Below are 20583 nucleotides of genomic sequence, written 5' to 3'. Positions count from 1 at the left end.
ACATAAAGTAACTAGCATGCAAATTCTACTACATAAATCACATTCCGAGTGGGGGGGCACCAAATATGACTGGGTATTTCCTGAGTGCTTCTTGACTTTTGGTTTCATTTCTAGTGCTTTTACCCCCCCCCCCCCCCCATACTTTTAATCCAGCACCCAGGGAGGCCGAGGCAGGGGATCACTTTTGAGTTCAAGGCCTGTTCCACAAATCAAGTCCAGGACATCCAAGGCTACAGAGAAACCCTCTCAAACCCCACCCCACCCAAAAAAAGAAGTGTCAATTACATCATTTTGCTGTGCCTTTCAATCTGACCTTGGGCTCTATTTCCTGCTAACTTGAAAGATGCTAAATCTACCAAGTGGGCAACTCTTCAGGGACTGTTTCTCCACCAGTAACACTGTGACAATGCATCTTTCCCAGCTTTAGCTACTGTTGATGCTCTCTACTGCAGGTTGCAAAACCAAGAGCTCATTATTCCATCCTGTTTTACATTCATTAAGTGGATTTTTCTCCCAAGAGAAACTGCCTCTTGTCTATTTGCCTGGCTCAAAATAATACCAGTGTTCAAAATAATGAATTAGTCCCTAACCATTTGCCGATGGTGATCAATTACTGATCTGCATTTGCGTTTCTCTGTATTCTCATTATGTTACATGAATTCATTGTTTTTACCTTCTGTAACTGTTCAAACTGCCATCTTCAGATTGACCTAGCCACCTCACTAAGGCCGACTGCACCAGAATAGGAGGTACTTTCAATGCTCAGTCCCGGTCACTCCCACCTAGCTCCTGTGTTAGGCTCAATAATGTCTCACTCCAAACTGCCCATAATGGGATTCCTAAACCTGGAAATATGGCACTCAACTGAACAACTGGGAGTTTGCAGACGTAACTAAGAATGTGGACACAAGGACACACCCACCTTGTAAGGAGGAGGAAGAGTGGAGCAAGGAGCAGAGATTTCCAGGTTACACTGGTGGCTGTGAAGGTCGAAGATGAGCAACAAGTGAACAAAATGAAACTGACTGGAAGGGGCAGGGACCGACAAGCCCCTCCCACCACAGGCATCTAGGACCACTCTGCCAAGCCCTTGCTTTCAGACTGAGGCCACTTTTAGATTTATAGTTCCCAGGACTTATTTGTGTGTATGTAGCACACATGTGTAAATATGTTTTGTCACCCAAGTTAGAGTAATTTGTTATAGTAGAATCAACACAATGCTTTTGGTATATTTTTATTGTGAAATATTGGGTTTAGAAAAAAAGTACAAAATGTCAACAGTCAGATGTATACAGGTACAGTATTTTGTTAATCTATACAAGTGACCAGCATAACAGGTTCATTTGAAAATGCATGTTTAGACCAATACACTATAAAAATGTAATATTCACAGGCTATTAATACATGATAAACTGGAGCCCAAATGACCCTCACTGGGATATGCTAACTGCAGCGAACAGGCTAAAAGCACAACACAGCACACACAGTATCTCTGGACAGGCCCACATTTAAAGAGTATCAACTCCTTAGTCAACATACTACAGAGCTGGGACTGAAACTCAATTACTGGTTTATACAATTGCAAAAAAAAAAAAAAATTAAGTTATAAGATTAGGCCATCAAATAAAGAGTGTCCAATTAGGGATGAATACTATGCTGGCCCTAAATTTCAGTTTTCACCTTGTACTTTCAAAGCTTCACTATTTTAAACTGATTTTCAATTTCATGTTAGCTAAAAAAAAAAAAGGGGGGGGGGAGGATTCCTTTTTTATCGTCTCCAACAAGGTATCATCAGATCTACTGTAGTTCATTTAGAATCGTAAAAAAAGGCCAGGAAATTGTAATATAAATCATTACAAAATTTAAAGCAAAGTAATGACTAGTTTAAGAACTCGGCAGATCTTCTAAGATTACCATCCACATTAAGGCATTGTCTACCATGGTTGAGAACAGTAAATTGCTTTCCAAAAGTGACTAATTTAATCTCACTGACTTGAAAATTACATGCTTCTAAACTGGTGGATTTTCTTTCACTTGTAGTAAACAACTTTGGGGAATTTACTAAAACTTGAATAATTTTAGAATTGTTTTAAGTATGTATTCTTAAAAACACTAATCTTTGATGTGAAGACCATAGAGACATTTCTCTAAAAACGAACCCTTTAACCTGATGAGAACAGTTTAACTGTCTGCGCATTTCTGAGAAAGAAGTCATAGGGTGTCTCTAGCAATGCCTGAGGTTTTAAAGTTCACCTTGGAGCCGGAACTAACATTAAGCAGACCAATTTCGGTTATTGGCTGAAAACCACTTCCGTTCAGAAGCTAATCTGTAATTTCTCAGAATCTATCCCACACTATCTTAACCTTTTATAGACAATTTTATTCTTTGAGACAAATTACTTATAAATAGTGTCTGAATCTTACAGATTTCAATCATTCAGACATAAGCACAGATTTGATTATAAAAAGTTATTTAATTTTCCAGATTTGTATTAAAATTTACAAAGTATGGTGTACATAAATATTAACTTAGCAACACATTATTAAAAAAAAGCAAGATATACGGACTGTTATAGAAACATTATAAATTTTAAAGAAATTTTATATAAAAATAAAGCAAAACATGTAACTCACAAAATATAAACATGAAGCCACATAACATAAAAATAAAATCACTCTATCAAAATGGAGTTAAAATTAAATCTTTAGGAAAGTACTCCAACATAATTAAATGAACTCAATGACCAACAGCTTCCCTTATGATACAGCAGCAAACCACAAAATCACCTAAAGTCTATATGCATTATCAGTTAATTCTTAATATGCAATCCTGCATGTTACTAATAACTTTGATCTTTTTGAAGTTGGGTTCTGTACATATGCACTTATATACAAACACATATTAACATGATTTTTAAACAAACCATATGTACAAAAGATCAGCATTCCTATAAATAAAAACATTAGGTGGCAAAAAGGCACTTGTAAGTAAAAATCTACAGTTTTTACAAAACAAAAACATTTTACCTTGGATGCTGTACAGTAAACATCAATCCTATAACAGTAATGAAATGTTAGATTGCTAAACTAATGTTAGTGATGTAACTTTTAAAAACATATTTACATATACTCTGAAGCTCTTTTAATAAAAGCACCATGATTCTCTAAATCCATGTTGATATGAAGTAAAAATACAATTCCCAAAAAACCAGGTTCACCATTTTCCTTGTCTAAAAGTTTTGCATTTCTAAATTGAAAACTATTTATTTGAAATCAGCATAGTGTTAAACAAAAGCAAAACACAAACCCCTGCTGCTGTTCTTCCAACCACACCATTATTGCATGTTGCATTTTATACGGTGCACACATGTGCACTCCACAACCGTTAATACTATTGCTAGAAAAAAGTTCTGGGTATCAAAGAATTAAGAAGACACTCCAAACCAGCTGAAGTTTTATCTGCATGTTTACAACTTAAAAAATGCTGTGTGTCAGTTACAAAAGTGAATAGGAAACATACCACTGTACTTGGCATGTAAAAATATCTTTGCACTGCACAGAATCTAAGGGTTTCACAGACCCCTCACACATACTGTCAGGCAGAAATGCTAAACAAGTGACTTTCTCAAGGAGATGTTAGCACGCTTCCACTCTTGTCAAACTTTTTACCCTTTGACAAGGCTGCAACCTGTTTGAGTAGTTCTCTGTTTTTGGCCTGTGAGAGACAAAAATTCAAGATTTAAAAAGTTTGAACTATTAAGTCATGCTGAAAACTATTACTTAATACTATTTTTTCACTTATATAAAAATAGTATCAATGAAACACTAAAAGATCCAAAAGTTGGTATATTTGATCTTTTTAAGGTTAGATAGGTAGAAAGAAATTGTAGATTGTTTACCAGCTCTTGGCAAATGTCAATATTATTTGTCCAGAACTACAGTTAATTATATAAGAAATGGCAAGTGGCTGTATCCTTAGAGGCTTCAAAATTAAAATAAGAAAAGAGCTTTTGGTTCTTTAAAGCATGAAAGCTATTTAAATGCATGTTATTCTACAATTGAAAGCATCAAGGAATGAATCAAATGTTTACTTTGGAGAATTTTCTAGCTGAATGCATTGCTGTGTACTGTTATGCAGAAAAAGCTTGAGTCTATATTGTAAAAAATAGGTCTTCTTAATATATTTAAAACTTATTTTATTTATGTGTGTGCGCACATGCACGCATGCGAAGGCATGATGTGCATGCAAAGGTCAAAGGAGAGAGTCCACTTCCTCTTCCCATCATGTGGGTCCTGGAACTTGAGCTCTGGGTGTGAGTCTTGGTGGCAAGATGCTACTCTTCAGCATTCCTCACCCACCCCTAGTGGCCCTTTCACGTTTACTGACTGTAGCACTACATAAGCAACTTCCTAACAGGACTGGTATAATTTCATAAAAACTGCCCCCCACTCCCACCCCAAAGACTCAAAATTTTACTTTGCCAATGATCTGAATTTTCCCTGACTGTCATCAATGCCTGGTCATCAGACAGACCGCTGCTTGCCATTTGGTAACACGACTGCTTGTGGGGGATCTACAGGAAGGACCTTCACTGAGTCTTTCTCATCCTTCTGTTTGTGCTCCGCATGCAGCCGCCAGGGAGTTAAAAAATGAGAACAGACACTCAAGGCCATTCAAGTTTCTGAGACAAACAGTATGGATGTCTTAAAAAAACAACACAATTCTCAACTCCTCAGGCACAGAAAGGAAAGACCCCACTATTCATAATCATAAACTGTCACTCTCAGACAAATCCTAGTCACCACCAGATATAAAGAGTAACAGTGTAGCTACCTACATATTATTTAACCTTGAACTACAACAGACCCACTGGCTAGAAATAGGAAACTCAAGAAACAAATTTCCTAGTGTGGAGCAATGAAGGGCATAGAAAGGCATAGGCCAGGTCTGCAAGGCCAGTCAGTTACTAGCAAGCATGTGCCTTACCCTGGCTTACCAAATAATTAAAACTCCACTTTCTTCTTTCTTAGAACAAAATGCAGGAGCTAAAAAAATAAGATCTTGGAAAGCAGGTTTTCTCTTGAATACTAATTTTCTATATACAGTAATAGTCCCCCTATGACATCAGTAATTATGTTGATAATTATATAAGACAAAGGCTTTAAGAAAAATAGTGCATGGTTGCTATTTTGAGTCTTATTTGAATATTTGCAATATAAATTTTATATTGCAGTATTTAAATATATACACATTGAAATTTTATTCTAATACTTATTTTTGCACCCTATAGAAGCTGATGCAATTATTTTAATACTTAAGTTAGAAACATTTAAAAATGTCAGCCAAAATAAAGGAAGAAAGTTCAATGAATAACTATATAGCCTCTGCCTATCTGCAGGTCCACTTAACTAGGCCTAAACTGTAGGCCACCTTATCCTTAACAGAAGACTCAGGGAGTTGAAAGAGCTAAGCACATAGCCTTGGCACACAGCAGCATTCACACACAATCTCTCTGCTCACCTCTTGGCCTAACTTACTAAAGAGCACAATTTTTACTTGGCATTATTGGTACTTAGGATTTTATACAATTTGGGGATGAATTTCAGTCTGTATTCCTAGGTTTGAATGAAAGTTTATCTAAGAGCTATTAGTGCAAGATAGATTTTGTTAATCATTAAATTCTCTCTATCATAAAAGATTAAGAAAGCAGGCAGGAGTAAAGGGGCGCAAACCCAAGTACCTGGAAGCTAAAGCAGGATGCTGAGTCTGAGGCCAAACTAGGCTATACAGTGGAGCACCACCTCAGAAGAGAACAAACGAGGTAGAAAGTAGTTAACTAGGTATACATACTCACCTCAGTAACTGCTACTACAGGTAGGAGGTGGGGCCTACACTTAGCTGTAAACAGCGTCTCTAGCAGAAACTCAAAGTGGACAGGGAGGAACTGATAGCGAGGACATACAGATGCCTGGGCAACCTGAGATGTGAGCTGATGCAGGACTCGGGAACAAACAGCTAACTGTGAGGCACACGGCGTAAGTGTCTATGTCTCATTTACTACTTATATGTCCACTTTCACCTGTAATTTGGGGATAATTCATAACTCAGCTCTTACAAGGAGCAAATATGGACAGCATATACAAAACACTGAAAATTCAGCTAAGAGGAAGTAGGCTGAAGATACCAACTAAATTAAAGTAAAAATGGTTCTCTTGCACCTGACTGTTTTTTGGAGCAGAGGAAAGTACTGGGTTAAATCAGTCCTAGGAAGTTTACTGTTATGGTTATTCTATAACTTACACATTTTTCCTTCAGCCCTTCTATTATATAAGGTTGACTATATCCCAGGGAATCATTTCAACATAACTAAGAACAGAATAAAACAAAATGATGGCTGGTGGGTAAAAAATGGTAACTAATGCACACGAGGCCCTCATGGTGGGCCATCTCTGAGGGGGAGGGCAAATGCATTTCTAGAAGTCACCACCAATGAACAAATTCCCTGGATGCACTAGGCCCTGGCTCTATAGAGCTCCTTTTCAAATTCCTGTCACTAGTAAGAACACGTGAAAGAGAAAGGAGTATACACCTAAATTCCAGTAAGTATGCAAATCCTACTCAGCTATGAGGCATACCAAACGACAAGAGAACAGAAAATATCCCTGGTGTTATGGAGGAAAACGCAGCATACAAGTGAAGCAATATCCACACTTTCCTTTTTAAGCTGCACCCTCTCTTCACGTGTGAAGTCGGAGTAGATCATCATCTGTATGTTTAAGATTGAAAGCTTCTTAACCTAGGGGCCTAGCATGTGTGAGAACCAGGGCTGATCCCCAGAACAGCAAAAGTAAACTAATGAAACAGCCCTAAGCGCGTCACTCAAAGATGAACTCTTTTATAAACCGCAGAACATGAAATCAAGCTTTTAACACAGATAAAAAGAAGTTTCAATAAGGGAACAACCCCTTTCTATGCTGATGTCACTATGCACCTGTGATGGTGGCGACTCTCAGCTTCATTTTTAGTTGTGCTGCATGTTTAAAGCCTATACTAAATATAGGAGTGCACCCAAGACACGGGCAGCACTTTCCGACAGTCCACAGTTAGGCACTGTCGTGGTCTACAGCACTTGCACACAGCATAAAGGCCCTTCAATCATGGTCTTGAGAACTGGCTCTTTTGGGGGTGTGGGGGAAGTTTTGAGGCAGGGTTTCTTTGCATAACTTTGGCTGTCCTGGAACTCACTCTATAGAAGAGGCTGGCCTCCAATTCAGAGATCCACCTGCCTCTGCCCGCTAAGTGCTGGGAATAAAGAGATGGGCCACTACTACCAAGCGAGAACTGGTTTTCTTTATCCACTTTCCTTCCCGGTATCCAAAGGAAACGGGAAGAATGATTACAGAGGGGCATTTTCACCTCAACATCATAAAGATAGTCTCATCTTAGTTCAACAGTCAGGTGACTACTCTTCACTATTTTCTGGAAATCCCACTTAGTGCGTGCATGTTTTCAAGATAAACAGTGAATCGCCTTTCAAGTGATTTCAAACAAGAGCTTTTAATGAGATCAGGATCAAAACTTTATAAAGTCAAAATTAAAACTGAAAATGTACAAAACAGGGGTAATGATACCAATCTACCTGAGTCAGGAGAGAACCAGCACACAGAGGTTTAGGTCTCCCGCCCAGCACTTCACACAGCAGCACCACTTACCTGAAGCTGTTCCACAGTCTCTTTGTGCGCCTTTTCCATACTGTTCATCTTAGTTCTCAAGTTCGACTCTTGGTACTGAAAGTCTGCCTTCAGCTCAGTTAACTGAAATTGTAAAAAGAAAGAATGGCGTCCGTATGCATGCACATCTGTCCATGTACTAACACTATGTAAGTGCGCAAGGAGCACACACAAAGGTGGAGGAAGTTGGCAGCAGCTGCACCTTCTGTAACACACAGCAGGAATTCTAATATTAAGGAAGATCTTTGAGAAGTTTCTTTTGGCTTCACTGGTCACACTTTCACAACTAGCATGCCAAAGCAAGGTTGAACAGTGCACACCCTGGAGAGGGCTCCAAATGCACGTCACAGTGAGTCAACAGGTTTCCAGTTAAAATCATCTTCAAAAATGCAAGGAAAAAAGGCTTCATAATGGCAAATTTACAAACAGTTATCAACTCAGGGCAGTGTGTTTGTAATTGTTAATTTGTGCCCAGTATTATGTACATAAAGCCATTAATCATACTACATTACCTATTAGCACAGAAATACATTCAATGTGGCATGAGGAAAAGCAATTTTACTGTAAAACATGAACCAAATTAGATAAGTAGGAGGAGAAACTCAATAGTGAGAGGAAGCAGAGACTACAGGACAATGTTTTCACTCATATGAATGCAAACAAAAGTGTAATTTCTTATTTACAGCCTAAGCTGCTATGAACAGAGCCACACAGAAACAGCTTCCCGTCTCTTCTCCTGGGTCAGTGCTATGCGTTATGAAAAGGCGTCTGTTCTGAAACGCCAATCCTCACCCCACCAACTCTGACAGTTATTTTAGTTGCTGTACTGCTTCCAGGCTGTGAACTTCTGGACGGTAAAAACAGTGTCTGTTTATCTGCCTGTCACTCTTTCTGACAGCATGGTGAGTGCCTGGCTTTGAAAGTCACTCACAGCTGAAAGAGGAACAGGAAACTAAACTGCAAGTGCGTAGTTAATTTTAGATACATAATTATTATTTTCCTTATAACCCTAATTGTAAACATACTGGTGGGGTTTTTGTTTGTTTGTTTTTAAAGGAACACTAAAGCAGGAAATGCCAACAAACTCCTTAAAACACGACAGTGATGGTGAGGATAAGGGAGCTGAGAGTGTACTGCGGCAGTTTTCAGCCTGCTGGTTGTCACCCCTATTGGGCGGGTGGTGTTAACTACCCTTTTACAAGGTCCTAAGACCACTGGGAAATGCAGATATTTACATTACAATTCATAAGAGCAAAATCTGACAGTTATGAAGTAGCAATGAAAATAATTTTATGGTTGGCAGCATGGAGGTGGAAGTGGGGTCACCACAACATGAGGAGCTGTATTGAAGGGTCACAGCACTACAAAGGTTGAGAGCCATTTGTCTACAATTTGTTGATGCCTGCTTTGGAATTACTGCTATTTTGCATTAAATTTGGCATTTTATTTACCTTGTGTGCAGGGTTAATGTAGACACATTTGGCTTTGTGTAATAAGTTAAAGTTTTGTGTACATATTTTCATAAAAGCAAATTAACTTAAAGCTTCTGTCACTTATAAAAAAGGCAACTACAACTATCCAGTTTTACCTTGCATATCGATGCCAATTTCCACAAGCTGAATTTACTCAAACTGTGATACATACTAAAATAAAGAGGCTGGGCATGTCATTACTCTCCGCACTTGGGAGGCACAGGCAGGCAGACCCGGAGTTCCAGGCCAGCCAGAAGCACACCTCTGAACAGTAGTAAAGTGAAGGCCACTAACCGTCACCATGCAGTGTGTGGCGCTGGAGCACCGAAGCTGCTCAAAGGCTAACTTTGTCCTATTGGACCTTTCTAACTTCAATCTCTTTTTTGCCGATGGAAAGACTCTTTTAAACATTCTAGGTCTTTTTTAAGTTCACTTCTTTTGTTAAAAGTTGTATTAAAAATACAACTAATGTTTTTTAAGAGTGATTCAAAATTTTTTAAAAATGTTTTCGCTGTTTTACTAGTAGATGCATGTCTGGACCTAAATATGTAGTTAGTTCTCTTCCAAATAGTAGCACCGATACACTGAGCATGTACATGTGCCAAGCAGGAAACACTTCTCACAGACACGAGCCTCATAGCCGGCCCATCAAGTAGCATGCAGCACATGTTTATGATGTGAGAAACCAAGGCCTCAACTAGGGTACACGCCCTACTTAAGGGCACACAGAAATGGACAGGATTGGAATTTCATCCTGAATCACTGTAAAGCCAGTATACAATCCACTTCCTACAAAATGCATAGACACTCACTGCTAATCACTACCACAGGACATTAGGGTATCATTACTTCTCAATAGCTAATTGATACAGATTGACACAGAGACAAGATCAATATGTATCACACACTATTTTCAATTACTGTAAAACCCTCAATAATTTGTATATTCCACTTATATCTCATTTTAAAATTAAGATATTAGACCTCTTTTAAATTTGCATGCTAACTAAAAACCAATGTTCAAACAATTACTATGGTAATTACCTCTCAGTTAATTCTTAAGAACTACGAACATTCTCAACCATCATTTTTACTTATTTTTCATTAGATGGCTCAGACTCCAATTTGGGCTTCTGTAGTTTGTCTTGTAAGACATTGCAAACATTACAAAATAATTAAAGAAAAACTGAAGGGTTAAATAAAAGCAAAGATGAAAATCTTAATCCGGCTTCAGTGAACTATATTCTCACCTTTTTATCTTTTTCCAAAATAGTCTGGTCTCTTTGCTGTAAGAGACGCTTAAGTGACATCACTTCTTCTTTCAGTTGACTTATAAGGACAAAATTGTCTGTTCCCCCACTATCTGCTGACTGATTTATAGAGCTACTAAAAAGAAGAAAGTAAAACAGAGTTACACAAAGTAGAAGGAAAATCTGCAGATGTTCAAATTGCATAAATTAGACAATTCCACAAACATCCTTAAGGCTAATGCAAAAAAATATGTACCTGACAGAAATGGATGCAACTGGCAAATTACCTTACTAATGGCACACATTACATACACCTGCAGAAATATAATTCAGTATTAGCTTTTAGGGGGTCAATACTTCTAGTGTAAAGCAATAGGCAGCCAATTTGTACAGTAACATCAGCAAACGTTGGCTAATGAACTAAAAACAAATTCACACTCATATTTTAAATCAAAACATTTTCTAAGCAGGTCAATTTAAAAATATCACAATCAGATTTGTGTTTCTTTTCCTTGAAGAACAATTATAGTAATGTTCTCTATTCAGATTTGTTCTTTCCTCAAAACCCAAATTTATTCCCCAATTGTAACAACATAGTTCAGTGCCACTTTCTTATTGCCAAAATTAAAATTTTCTTAACTGATTATGTATGTTTTATTCTCCCAGGTGACTTAAAAAGGTCTTTAAAAAGTTGGTGTGTGAGACCCATGTTTCTATTCTCAGATAAAATATGTAGTAATAATTCATAATTAACCAGAACTATTCAATTAAGTTCAATTTTCAAAGCACTAAAGACATTCATTTTTACCTATCTCCATTAGATGGCTTAGATTCCAATTTGGGCTTTTTCTTTGGAGTTTCATTCTGAATTGCTGCAGAGGATTTATGGCTAAAAGGAAACATTAGCAAAACGATTAGCATAAAACTGGGGCATCAACTTATAAGCTACTCTTTCTCTGAAATATCACTGAACATCACTAGTTTCTTCAGTCTAATTAACCATGTCAGACAGGCTGATTTACACAAGTGCACTTCAAACACACAGCACACAACATACTGACCTCTGTTTCCACAGTCCTTGCTCCTGCTCAGGACTTAGACTGCTGATTCTGAAAAACACATGAGTAACATCTGATAACATTTATTCGACACTTTCTTTCCAAACAGAATCAACCTGTATTATAAATCTTATATAAAGCTATATAAATTGATATATGGAACAAGTCACATTTTAATAGGACAAACTCTAATCCAATGATTACTAGCCTGCTTACATTTTTTTAAAGACCCGTACAATGGTAGATTGCATTTCACTTTAGGATTTCCAGTAACTCAATTAAAAATTATACTCAGTTTTGGAGTACATGAGCACAAGACCATAGCAGGATCATGTAAGAATCTAGGAATGACTATGTCATCTGCCCTGGCCATTCCATTTAGAAGACTGAATCAATCTGGTTATCCTAAATGCAGATAAAGTTCACAAACTCAGGCTGCTAGGAACCATGTGTCAAGCTGGACCCGGAAGTAACCTCTTTCTTTCAGTCTTCTTAGTTTCCCTAAACAGCCTCTACAAAATTTGTGTATCTTTTTGTCAGTATGTTTGTATGTAAATACAAACATCATACTCAACATGTTGGAAAATTTCATAAAAACAATTGATTTCACTCATAATACTATCTATGACTTCCTTTCCATTTTGCCTAATACTAATAACCACTATAGAGCATGTGACCGACCCAAAAACCCGTATTTATACAACATAAGAGGTGATCATCATCTAGACTGTATGACCTTAAAATCAGTTAAAATCTCCAAATCTCAGATACACATCTGAGAAGTGTAATTCATTTTGTTTATAGCAACAAGCACTTACATGAGGAAGACCACCCAATATAGCATTAACATGTATAATAAATATATACACTTACATGTGCCCAAGAACCATTTAAGTCATGTTTTTAAGGAAAACTAAAAGAATTAAAGTGTACCCAGAAGAACAAAACAAACAAGACTGAAATGCTAAGTGAAGAGTTGGGGAGATAGGAGCTATGACCTGGTTAAGCTGGATCATTCCTCACCAGGCATTAAACTGCAGTAGAATTCCGCCCCCGACACCCTGTGTGTTTATGTGTGTGTAAGGATGTTTAAAACAAATCTCATTACATGTAAGCACTCCCAAGTCACGTAATTACTTATTTAAATAGCAACAGCACGTTAATGATGATCAGAAACTTCTGTAATCTCCGTTTTAGCGATCTGAGGCTGTCATTCTTGGATCCAAACTGACTTTAGTGTCACGCCCTGCTACAGTGACTCCTCCTCATCACCCATCACTCTATCTCCACCTTCTTCATTCTGATAAAGAACTTAAGACAGGACCCAACAACCTGCTTGCCTATTCCATCAGCCCTTTGCATTGCCAGGTTCTATATCTGAGGGGTCAATCAACAACAGAGAAAATGTAGGTCAGCAGTCAGTGACTGTTTGCACAAAACAATAAAGAAATTTTTGTCTTGTTTGCATAAATAACAGTCAACAATGCATTATGAATATACCCTTGTGTTAGGTACTGTAACTAATTTCCAGTGCACGGGACGGCACGGGTCATGCAAACACTAGACCACATCATGAAAGACACTATGCACTTTAGAGTGTGGTATCCAAAGAACCTGGAACCTTTCTCCTGTGAATAATAAGAGAATAATAATGTGCCTGTTTTTTTGGTCCCCCCCCCCCCCAAGACAGGGTTTCTGCATAGCCTTGGCTTTCCAGGACTCACTTCAATAGTCCAGGCTGGCCTCAAAGTCACAGAGATCAGCTGGCCTGCCTCTGCCTCCCTACGCTGAGATCACAGGCGTGCGCCACTGCACCCAGTTCTATTTCTTAAGTAGCCCTCCTAAAAGAAAAAAATTGAAAGTTGGTCGTTCTTTTCCCCCTTCCCATTAAAAAAATTGTTATTCTTTAAAAAGATTAGATGGCTTCCACCTAACTCGACATCTTATTCTTTCTCATCATGCTATGAAAATTCCTTCTGCAAAGGAGCCAGAAAAGAAGGCATTCTGGAGTTGGAGGAGTGGGTCTTATGATCCATAGCTACGTGATCTTCAATCAAGGAGCAGAATCAAGGCTTGTGTTCCTTTGATCCTTGGGCTTCTCACATACAAAACCCTAAGATTCTTTTTATATGCCATTGCATTGCATTCTACCACTGTCACCCTAAGAAACACAACATAGTAGCAAATATCAAGGGCTTAATGAATCCTCATAGCCTAAGAGGCAGTTAAGTTAAAACTTGTGTTGTAAAATGTGGAAGCCATTTGTTTCATGCATGTAAGATCATATTTTAAATAGCTATCTGAAATTCTAAAGATGCATAGAAAAATTTGGAGAAAAAAAATCCTGAAAATTATATGTATACTATCATGTCCTTATTTGCAATTTGCATTTACATATTAAAATTATTTTAATGTTGATATTTTCTACAAAAACTAAAATTACATCTTAAAAACTTCTTAATAGTACACAGTTAACATATTGCTACTACATTATTTCTCCTCACCTGAAACCACTTTAAAAATTAAGATGCTATATTTGAACACTGTTAAAACTACACATGTTTCAAAAAACCCAACAACCAACAAAAGTCAAAAACAAAGTACCCATAGCTGAAAATACTATCTCTTACACTTTGGAACCTCCAATATTAACAATATTGGAGGGCTTTTATAGGGGTTGGACATGTAGTTCAATGGCAGAGACTGTGCTTAGTACATAGGAGATTTGGGTTCAATCCCTACTACAAAAGAAAATGAAATTTTTTTTTTCTACTAGTCATAAATGATGTTACAATCTGTTCTCTGAAAGGGCTAAATGTGTATTTCTCCACATTGCTTTAAATAGGTTGTTGTTGTTGTTATTATTATTATTATTATTTTGTTTTTTGTTTTTTCAAGACAGGGTTTCTGGCTGTCTGGGACTCACTTTGTAGACCAGGCTGGCCTCGAACTCACAGTGATCCGCCTGCCTCTGCCTCCTAGGTGCTGAGATTAAAGGCATGTGCTACCATGCCCAGCTTTAAATAGGTTTTTATTAAGCAAATGGCAAGTGAAAAATAAATTCCAATACTGGGACAGCAAACAAGGGCTTCCTTCCATGAAGCCTTCAACCTGAGCTACATCTCTAGAGTCGCATAAAGTGGAAGGACAGAACTGACTCTACAAAGCTGTCCTCTAACCTCCATGTGGAGGCATGCACGCATGCATAAGATTAAATATAAACAAATTCATATATAAAACCTCGAATTATCTTTAAAACAGCTTTTGTTATTTAGCATAATGTCAACGCTGATAGATCTTGATTTTCACACATGATGATTTTATACATGAATTCTTTACTACTTCGATAAACACTGAATATATTCCATGTGGAAATTTTTCACAGAGCATGAAATTAGGGCACAGCCGGAAACTAAAGCAGCTCAGCATGTGCACTGAAACTGGCCTAGCATCTTACCACTGCACAGAGGCCAGTGCAAGATTAGCAATGCCAGGAAGGGGTCTACAAAGGATTTCAAAGTGCTTACTTGTGGTGGCCACTGCTGTGCCGGTGGTGGTGGTGGTGGTGGTGGTGATGGTGTTTTGAATGGTGCTGGTCTTTCTCAGTAAGAGATGAAGATGAAGAATTGGAATGTGAAGAGCCCAAACTCTTCCTCTGTTCCTTTGTCTTCTGTAAAACTCTCTTGTACGACAAGGTACACAGCCAGCACAGTAACTTCCCGTCAACCTTTTAAGGGAGTAACAGCATTAAGCACACTTGTGAACTGGCTCAAGTGAGTCCAGCAAGCGGACTAAACTTGTAGTTACACTTTATACCATGTGTGCAATATTGTGAGCTTTATGAAATTCTAGACTATACGTATACATGAAGATTTTTTTTTTTAAATTAACACATTTGACACTTGGAATGATATTGCCAGAGGACTATAAAACTAGCTAGAGCTGATTTATAAACCTCCAACACTGATAAATTATTTTTAATTTTGAGAGACATTCCCTTTATTTAGTCTAGAAGTCAAGTACAATAAGGGCTAGAGATGGCCCAGGGAGTTCAGAGCACTTTTTGCTTTAGAGGATCCAGGTCCCGTTCTCAGCACCCACACGGTCGTTCACAGCCACCGCTAACTCTGCTCCAGGACATCCAACACAACACCCTCTTCTAACCTCTGTGGGCACCAGGCAGGCATGAAGTACATAGTCATACATGGAGGCAAAACACTTGTAGACATAAATAAGTCTGAAAAAATTCTTAAGGTGTACAAATGGCTGATTATCTCTAAGAAATCTAGCCTGAATGTCTTAGTCTAAATATAATTACCAAACTGATAGAGCGCTTCCTACAATATTAAGTACTGCGACTTAAGAAGCCTGAATGACCAAATCCCCGTTATAGTCAGCGTTTATGTATCTGCAGGTTTGCCTACTGATCTCTACGTCTAAAATCCTGTTTACAGACATTCACACACATGAAGAGCAGTGCAAAGCTTGCCAGCAGATGTCCCAGCCGTAACCACAGCACAACAAGCTGGGGACACTTCCTCAGCTCTCAACTGTAAGCAACTGTTCTTTCCGTAAGTCATTTAGTACTGTCATTTTTAGTTCTAAAAATTGTTCCAAGGGCTGTGATGGTCTTTAGAAAAACATTTTAGTTAAGTTTTATTCAGCTACTTTTACTGCTCCTGGCCATGAGTTCAATTAAATTTACATGTAAGTTATCTTCAACAGACAAAAAAGGTCACAAATGTATTGGTAAACTGTCCAACATTATAGGCAAGACCTTAATCCTGCATTTCCCTTAAAAGCCACAGCTCACTATTCACTGTGTTTCTGGCAATTGTACAGACGGTAACTACTGAGAATAGTAAGACTCAATCATGTGAGTCCAGGGCAGAGAAAGTGACTTCTTCCCAAAATTAAGATATAGTTTGTGCCTTTCTTCCTTTCATACAAGAAATGCTGGAGGCACATGTCTTATAGCTAGGGTACATACAGTGCTGTGGGGGGTTAGGGGTGAGCCCCTCCAAGAGACAGTCATCCTCTAAAACATCTGAAACTGACAAACAGAAGCCTGTGGGAACGCTGGTCAGCGGAGAAATGGCCTGTGTGCAGCTAATAATTAAGTCACTGCAGGCAGAGAGAAACGACAGTAGTTTCCAACATGAGCCCAAACAAAAGGCAGAATATTAACTTGGAATTTTATGTGCTAATATGCCTTTGGGCTTTGTTTTGTTTTGTTTGTATCAGCAATTTTAAGTAACCAGCAAAAGGGCGTAAGTGAAAAGATTTACTGCAAAACTGAACTGACATATGCAGAGTAACTATCAAAGTAGTTTTAAAAACTCTTATTTGAGACAGTCTTACTGTATTGTCTGGGCTGGCCTTGCTCCTGTTTCCACCTCCTAAGGAGCTGGGACTACAGGCACACACCATATTTAGCATGACTAACTTTTAAAGTATTAGTCATCCTAACTGATCAAGATAAGTCCATGATGCAAAGACAAAAGTATGCTATTCCTCCACTTCAGTTTTTATGCAGCAGAAACAAATGTCTTAGAGGAGTACTGACTATAATTGTCAAGTTGTTTGCTATTTTATTTCTAGAAGACATCTTAACATAAACAAAACATACTTTTCTTCTTCCTTCCTCCTTCCGATCAAAAGCACATTGCTGTTTGCACTGTTCACAGGTCTGAGGTGGTCCGTATTTTTTTTCTGAATTTGTGCAACGCTGACACTTGGTACCAATAAATGCTGCAATTATGTTACAGTACTGACAAGGCTTAGGCTGAAAAACAAATACATTTAGTTTAACTGAGACATTTAAAACCTTGCTGCATAGACATAGCCAGTATTTGTAAAATATCTGGGGGTGGGGGTGGGGTGGGGAGAGGTTAAAAAAGGAAAACATTACATTAAAAACATTTCTTCTGCCAAGTATATATTCAAAGACAAACATCATATATCTATTCATTTATTGCTACAATCATGATGCTCAACTCTGCATGCTCAGAAATCTAACCACTGTGGGAAACATACTCAGGACTTATTTACACAATGCAAAGTTTGCTTATGAGGTCACACAATTATTCACAAAAAAATCTCATGAACCTCTAACTTGAGGGTATGAATTTGCAGTGATATGCTAGTTGGCTTAAATGTTATATCATTTCTTCAATTAAAAATTATTTTACCATATCTAGATTCTTGGCACAGTAAACATGTATTTTAAGGATCTTTTCAATACTAAAAATAGCATAAGCAAATCCAGTTAAGTAACAATGAACTCCTTTGATTTCTTGGACATTCAGGGCACTATGGAGTCTTAAGGTTAGCACCTTGACCATTAGTTATGCTAATATCTACAACATACATGCCGGCCAGTTTGTACCATGATGCTGTCATTAGTTTTGAACACCTGAATGGTACTGCCATATAAAAAGTTCCAGAAACTAGGGAAAGTTTGAGGATGTTAACATTGAAAATAATATATTCTCCACATTAAAGAATTTGCTTTATTTGTACTTTTAAGAAATAGCTTCACAAATTTCACATTGAAATTCACTATTACAGTATGCAAAACAGGCATTGTTTTTAAAAATGTTTTCATTTTGCCATCAAGATTATAGAACCTCTCTTCCATGAACTATTGTGGTATGTTGAGATACATAAAAGTACAGACACTGGCCAATAATAATGCCTTGAAATGAAAAACATACTTACTGTTCCAAATTGCTTGACATTTTGAGCACACTTCTTACAGATTGTGTTAGTTTTGCTGAAAAGGAAATTATATTCAGATGATTACAATCATGTAGCTTTCCAGTGTAACACATGCTGACCTATAACAAATGGTTGAGCCAAAAGACTTGTAGATTATTTATTCTAATTCATGATGAGAAAATACAAATATTAATTTTAGGGTAGTTTTTTGCAGACGTATTTCTCTTTAAGGCAAATCTTCCACACACTATTTACTTATTAGAAACAATGCTTCCAGGTCTCAGGATATGTGCCCAGGTTGGCTTCTAAGTGGTAATTCTCCTGCCTCCACCTCCAAACACTGTGCTTATAGGCAACCAACTTACTGTATATTTTCTGTGAAAACAAAGCAAAGTGCTTATGTGCTCTGTCTGGTTCTAAGCTTTCCCTTATGGATGTGAAAGTGCACTCTCCTGCATCAGGACCCACCTACCTTCCAGTTGGCTGGTCTCCACTGTGATGTCCAGACAGTAACAAAATTGTTTGTTCTTGAGCTTATTCTGTGCCCTCAAAAGAGGAATTTCCTATTAAAAACATCTGTGCTAGTCACACTGCCAACGTCAGTGACTTCAGTCTTACAGCTTTTCCCGTAGATTAATTAGCATCTTCCCATTAACAAAATAGGTTAAAAGTAATTGTTGTCAAAAGTGTACGTTTTCCATCCATCAATTTATCCCCTATTTTCTCATGTTCTAAAACTAAGGTTTTTTTAAGTCAATGTGTTCTGTCATACTAGATATAGTTCTAAACTTTACATTTCAGAAACAAAAAGCTTTTTCAAAGCACTTTGACACAAATATTACAAGCCCCAGATATTCCTTACATGAATTTGTAGCAATGAAAAACTATTCAGTATACAAACCTCTCCTGCTGAAATTCTGATCTGCAGTAAGTGCATTTTACAATAGGATGTGCAATCCGACATTCCTGTAATAAGATAATACATGTCAGTATTTATCTCAGACCTCAATCTCACTTTTCTGATAGAAATTACTCCGGATCTTGTCAAGTGCCTGAATGTCAATAAAACCTGGCTGGCAACGTAAACAACTGGGTGACTTATCGTATCAGCAGCTATTATAATTCCATGGGAAGACCATAGATATTTTTGTCCTTACTGGATGTGTGTGTGGGGGGGGGGTATGGAACAGATAAATTAAGGAAGCTGTCAGAACTGACTTCCGGGGGGGGGTGTGATTGATTACATGTGAAACTAGTTATTTTGTACTGTTGCTCACTGACAGCATCCCGGCTTTTAAGGGATGGGAGGAGCTCCAAATCAGAGAAAGCATTCTGTTCCCGAACCAGTCGCTTCGCTTTCCGGGACAGGGAAGCAGGATGCCACCAAGCTCTGCAGCTTCGGGTTCGGGTTCCTAGCAAGAAAGTGCAAACACGGCGCCCTGCCTCCCAGTGGAAGGAGAGGGCAGCCAGCCCCTGCCAAAGCTGGGGGTGAGGGAGTCTGCACCCGGATCTCTGCGACACGGTGGACTGCCGGCCACCAAGCTCAGCCCCACCCGAGACCGCCAGGCGCGGCCGAGCCGGCGGCCCTAGCCTGCGAGCAGGCGGGACGCGATCGACCCGGGTCTCGCCCACCTGATGCCCGGGCCCCGGCGGGGAGCGGTGCGCTGAACGCCCGGCGCCCACACCGACCTTGCAGAGCTGCTGGCCCTGCGAGAGCTCCTCGAAGGGGTAGCGCTGCGTGCACTTGGTGCAGGCGTACAGGGCCGACGCCGCCATCCTGCTTTCGGGCTCCTCCGCGCGCGCTCAGGCGGGGCCTCCGGGAAACTCGGCTGCCCCGCCCGCGGTCTCCTCTGCCGCTGCCGCCCGGGCCTGGCAACGCGCCGGGCCCCCCGCGTCTCCCTCCGCCTCCGCCGCCGTCCCGGGACACCCACTACCGCCCGCCCCCGCCGTTCCCGTTTAGGCCCGGACCGTGGCGGAGGGAGACGAAGAGGGAGCTAGGCTGTGGATTCCGCTTCCTCCTCGGCCCCGCGTCCCTCCCTATGATTGGCTAGGGAGAGCTCTGCGTCACTCGAAAGCCCCGCCCAGCCTCTGGCCCAGGTTACGCGGGGAGCGCCCACAAAGAGAGGAAAGCGCCAACCAATAGGAGGCCGCCGCTCTGAGAGCGCGAAATCCGCTTTGAGGAGGTCCCGCCCACCAGCCAAGGCCCTTCCCCACCCCCCCCACCCCGTGTGGGCGGTGCGTCTGCGCCCGTCAGACACAGGCCCACACAGTTTCCATTGGCCGGTATCACTAAGCCCCGCCCATTCCTCTTTGTCATTGGCCGAAAGATCAGTACTCCACCTGGAGAGGCAA

General features: G+C 39.3%; 1 protein-coding gene across 3 annotated transcripts; it reads right to left on the bottom strand.

Annotated features, from left to right (window-relative positions):
- Positions 1–1220: 1220 nt before the first annotated feature.
- FAM76B (family with sequence similarity 76 member B) lies at positions 1221–20261 on the bottom strand. Of its 3 annotated transcripts, none has more exons than XM_084783563.1 (10): positions 19921–20261; positions 19133–19197; positions 18232–18286; positions 17141–17296; positions 15039–15238; positions 11515–11562; positions 11262–11342; positions 10454–10586; positions 7714–7815; positions 1221–3715 (listed from the first exon to the last, which is right to left on the bottom strand). In XM_084783563.1, the coding sequence occupies exons 1-10, from the start codon at positions 20005–20007 to the stop codon at positions 3626–3628; spliced, it is 1017 nt and encodes a 338-aa protein (XP_084639689.1). In that variant the 5' UTR covers positions 20008–20261; the 3' UTR covers positions 1221–3625. The 3 variants fall into 3 exon arrangements, with proteins under 3 accessions (XP_084639689.1, XP_084639688.1, XP_084639690.1); XM_084783562.1 differs by having other exon boundaries at positions 10454–10589; positions 19921–20259; XM_084783564.1 differs by having other exon boundaries at positions 3616–5802; positions 10454–10589.
- Between the last annotated feature and the right edge of the window lie 322 nt (positions 20262–20583).

Source organism: Acomys minous (genome assembly GCF_964271855.1).
Source record: "Acomys minous genome assembly, chromosome: 5".
Classification (NCBI taxonomy): Eukaryota; Metazoa; Chordata; class Mammalia; order Rodentia; family Muridae; genus Acomys; species Acomys minous.
Note: the sequence above shows the minus strand (reverse complement) of the source record. Positions and strands in the feature narration are given on the sequence as shown.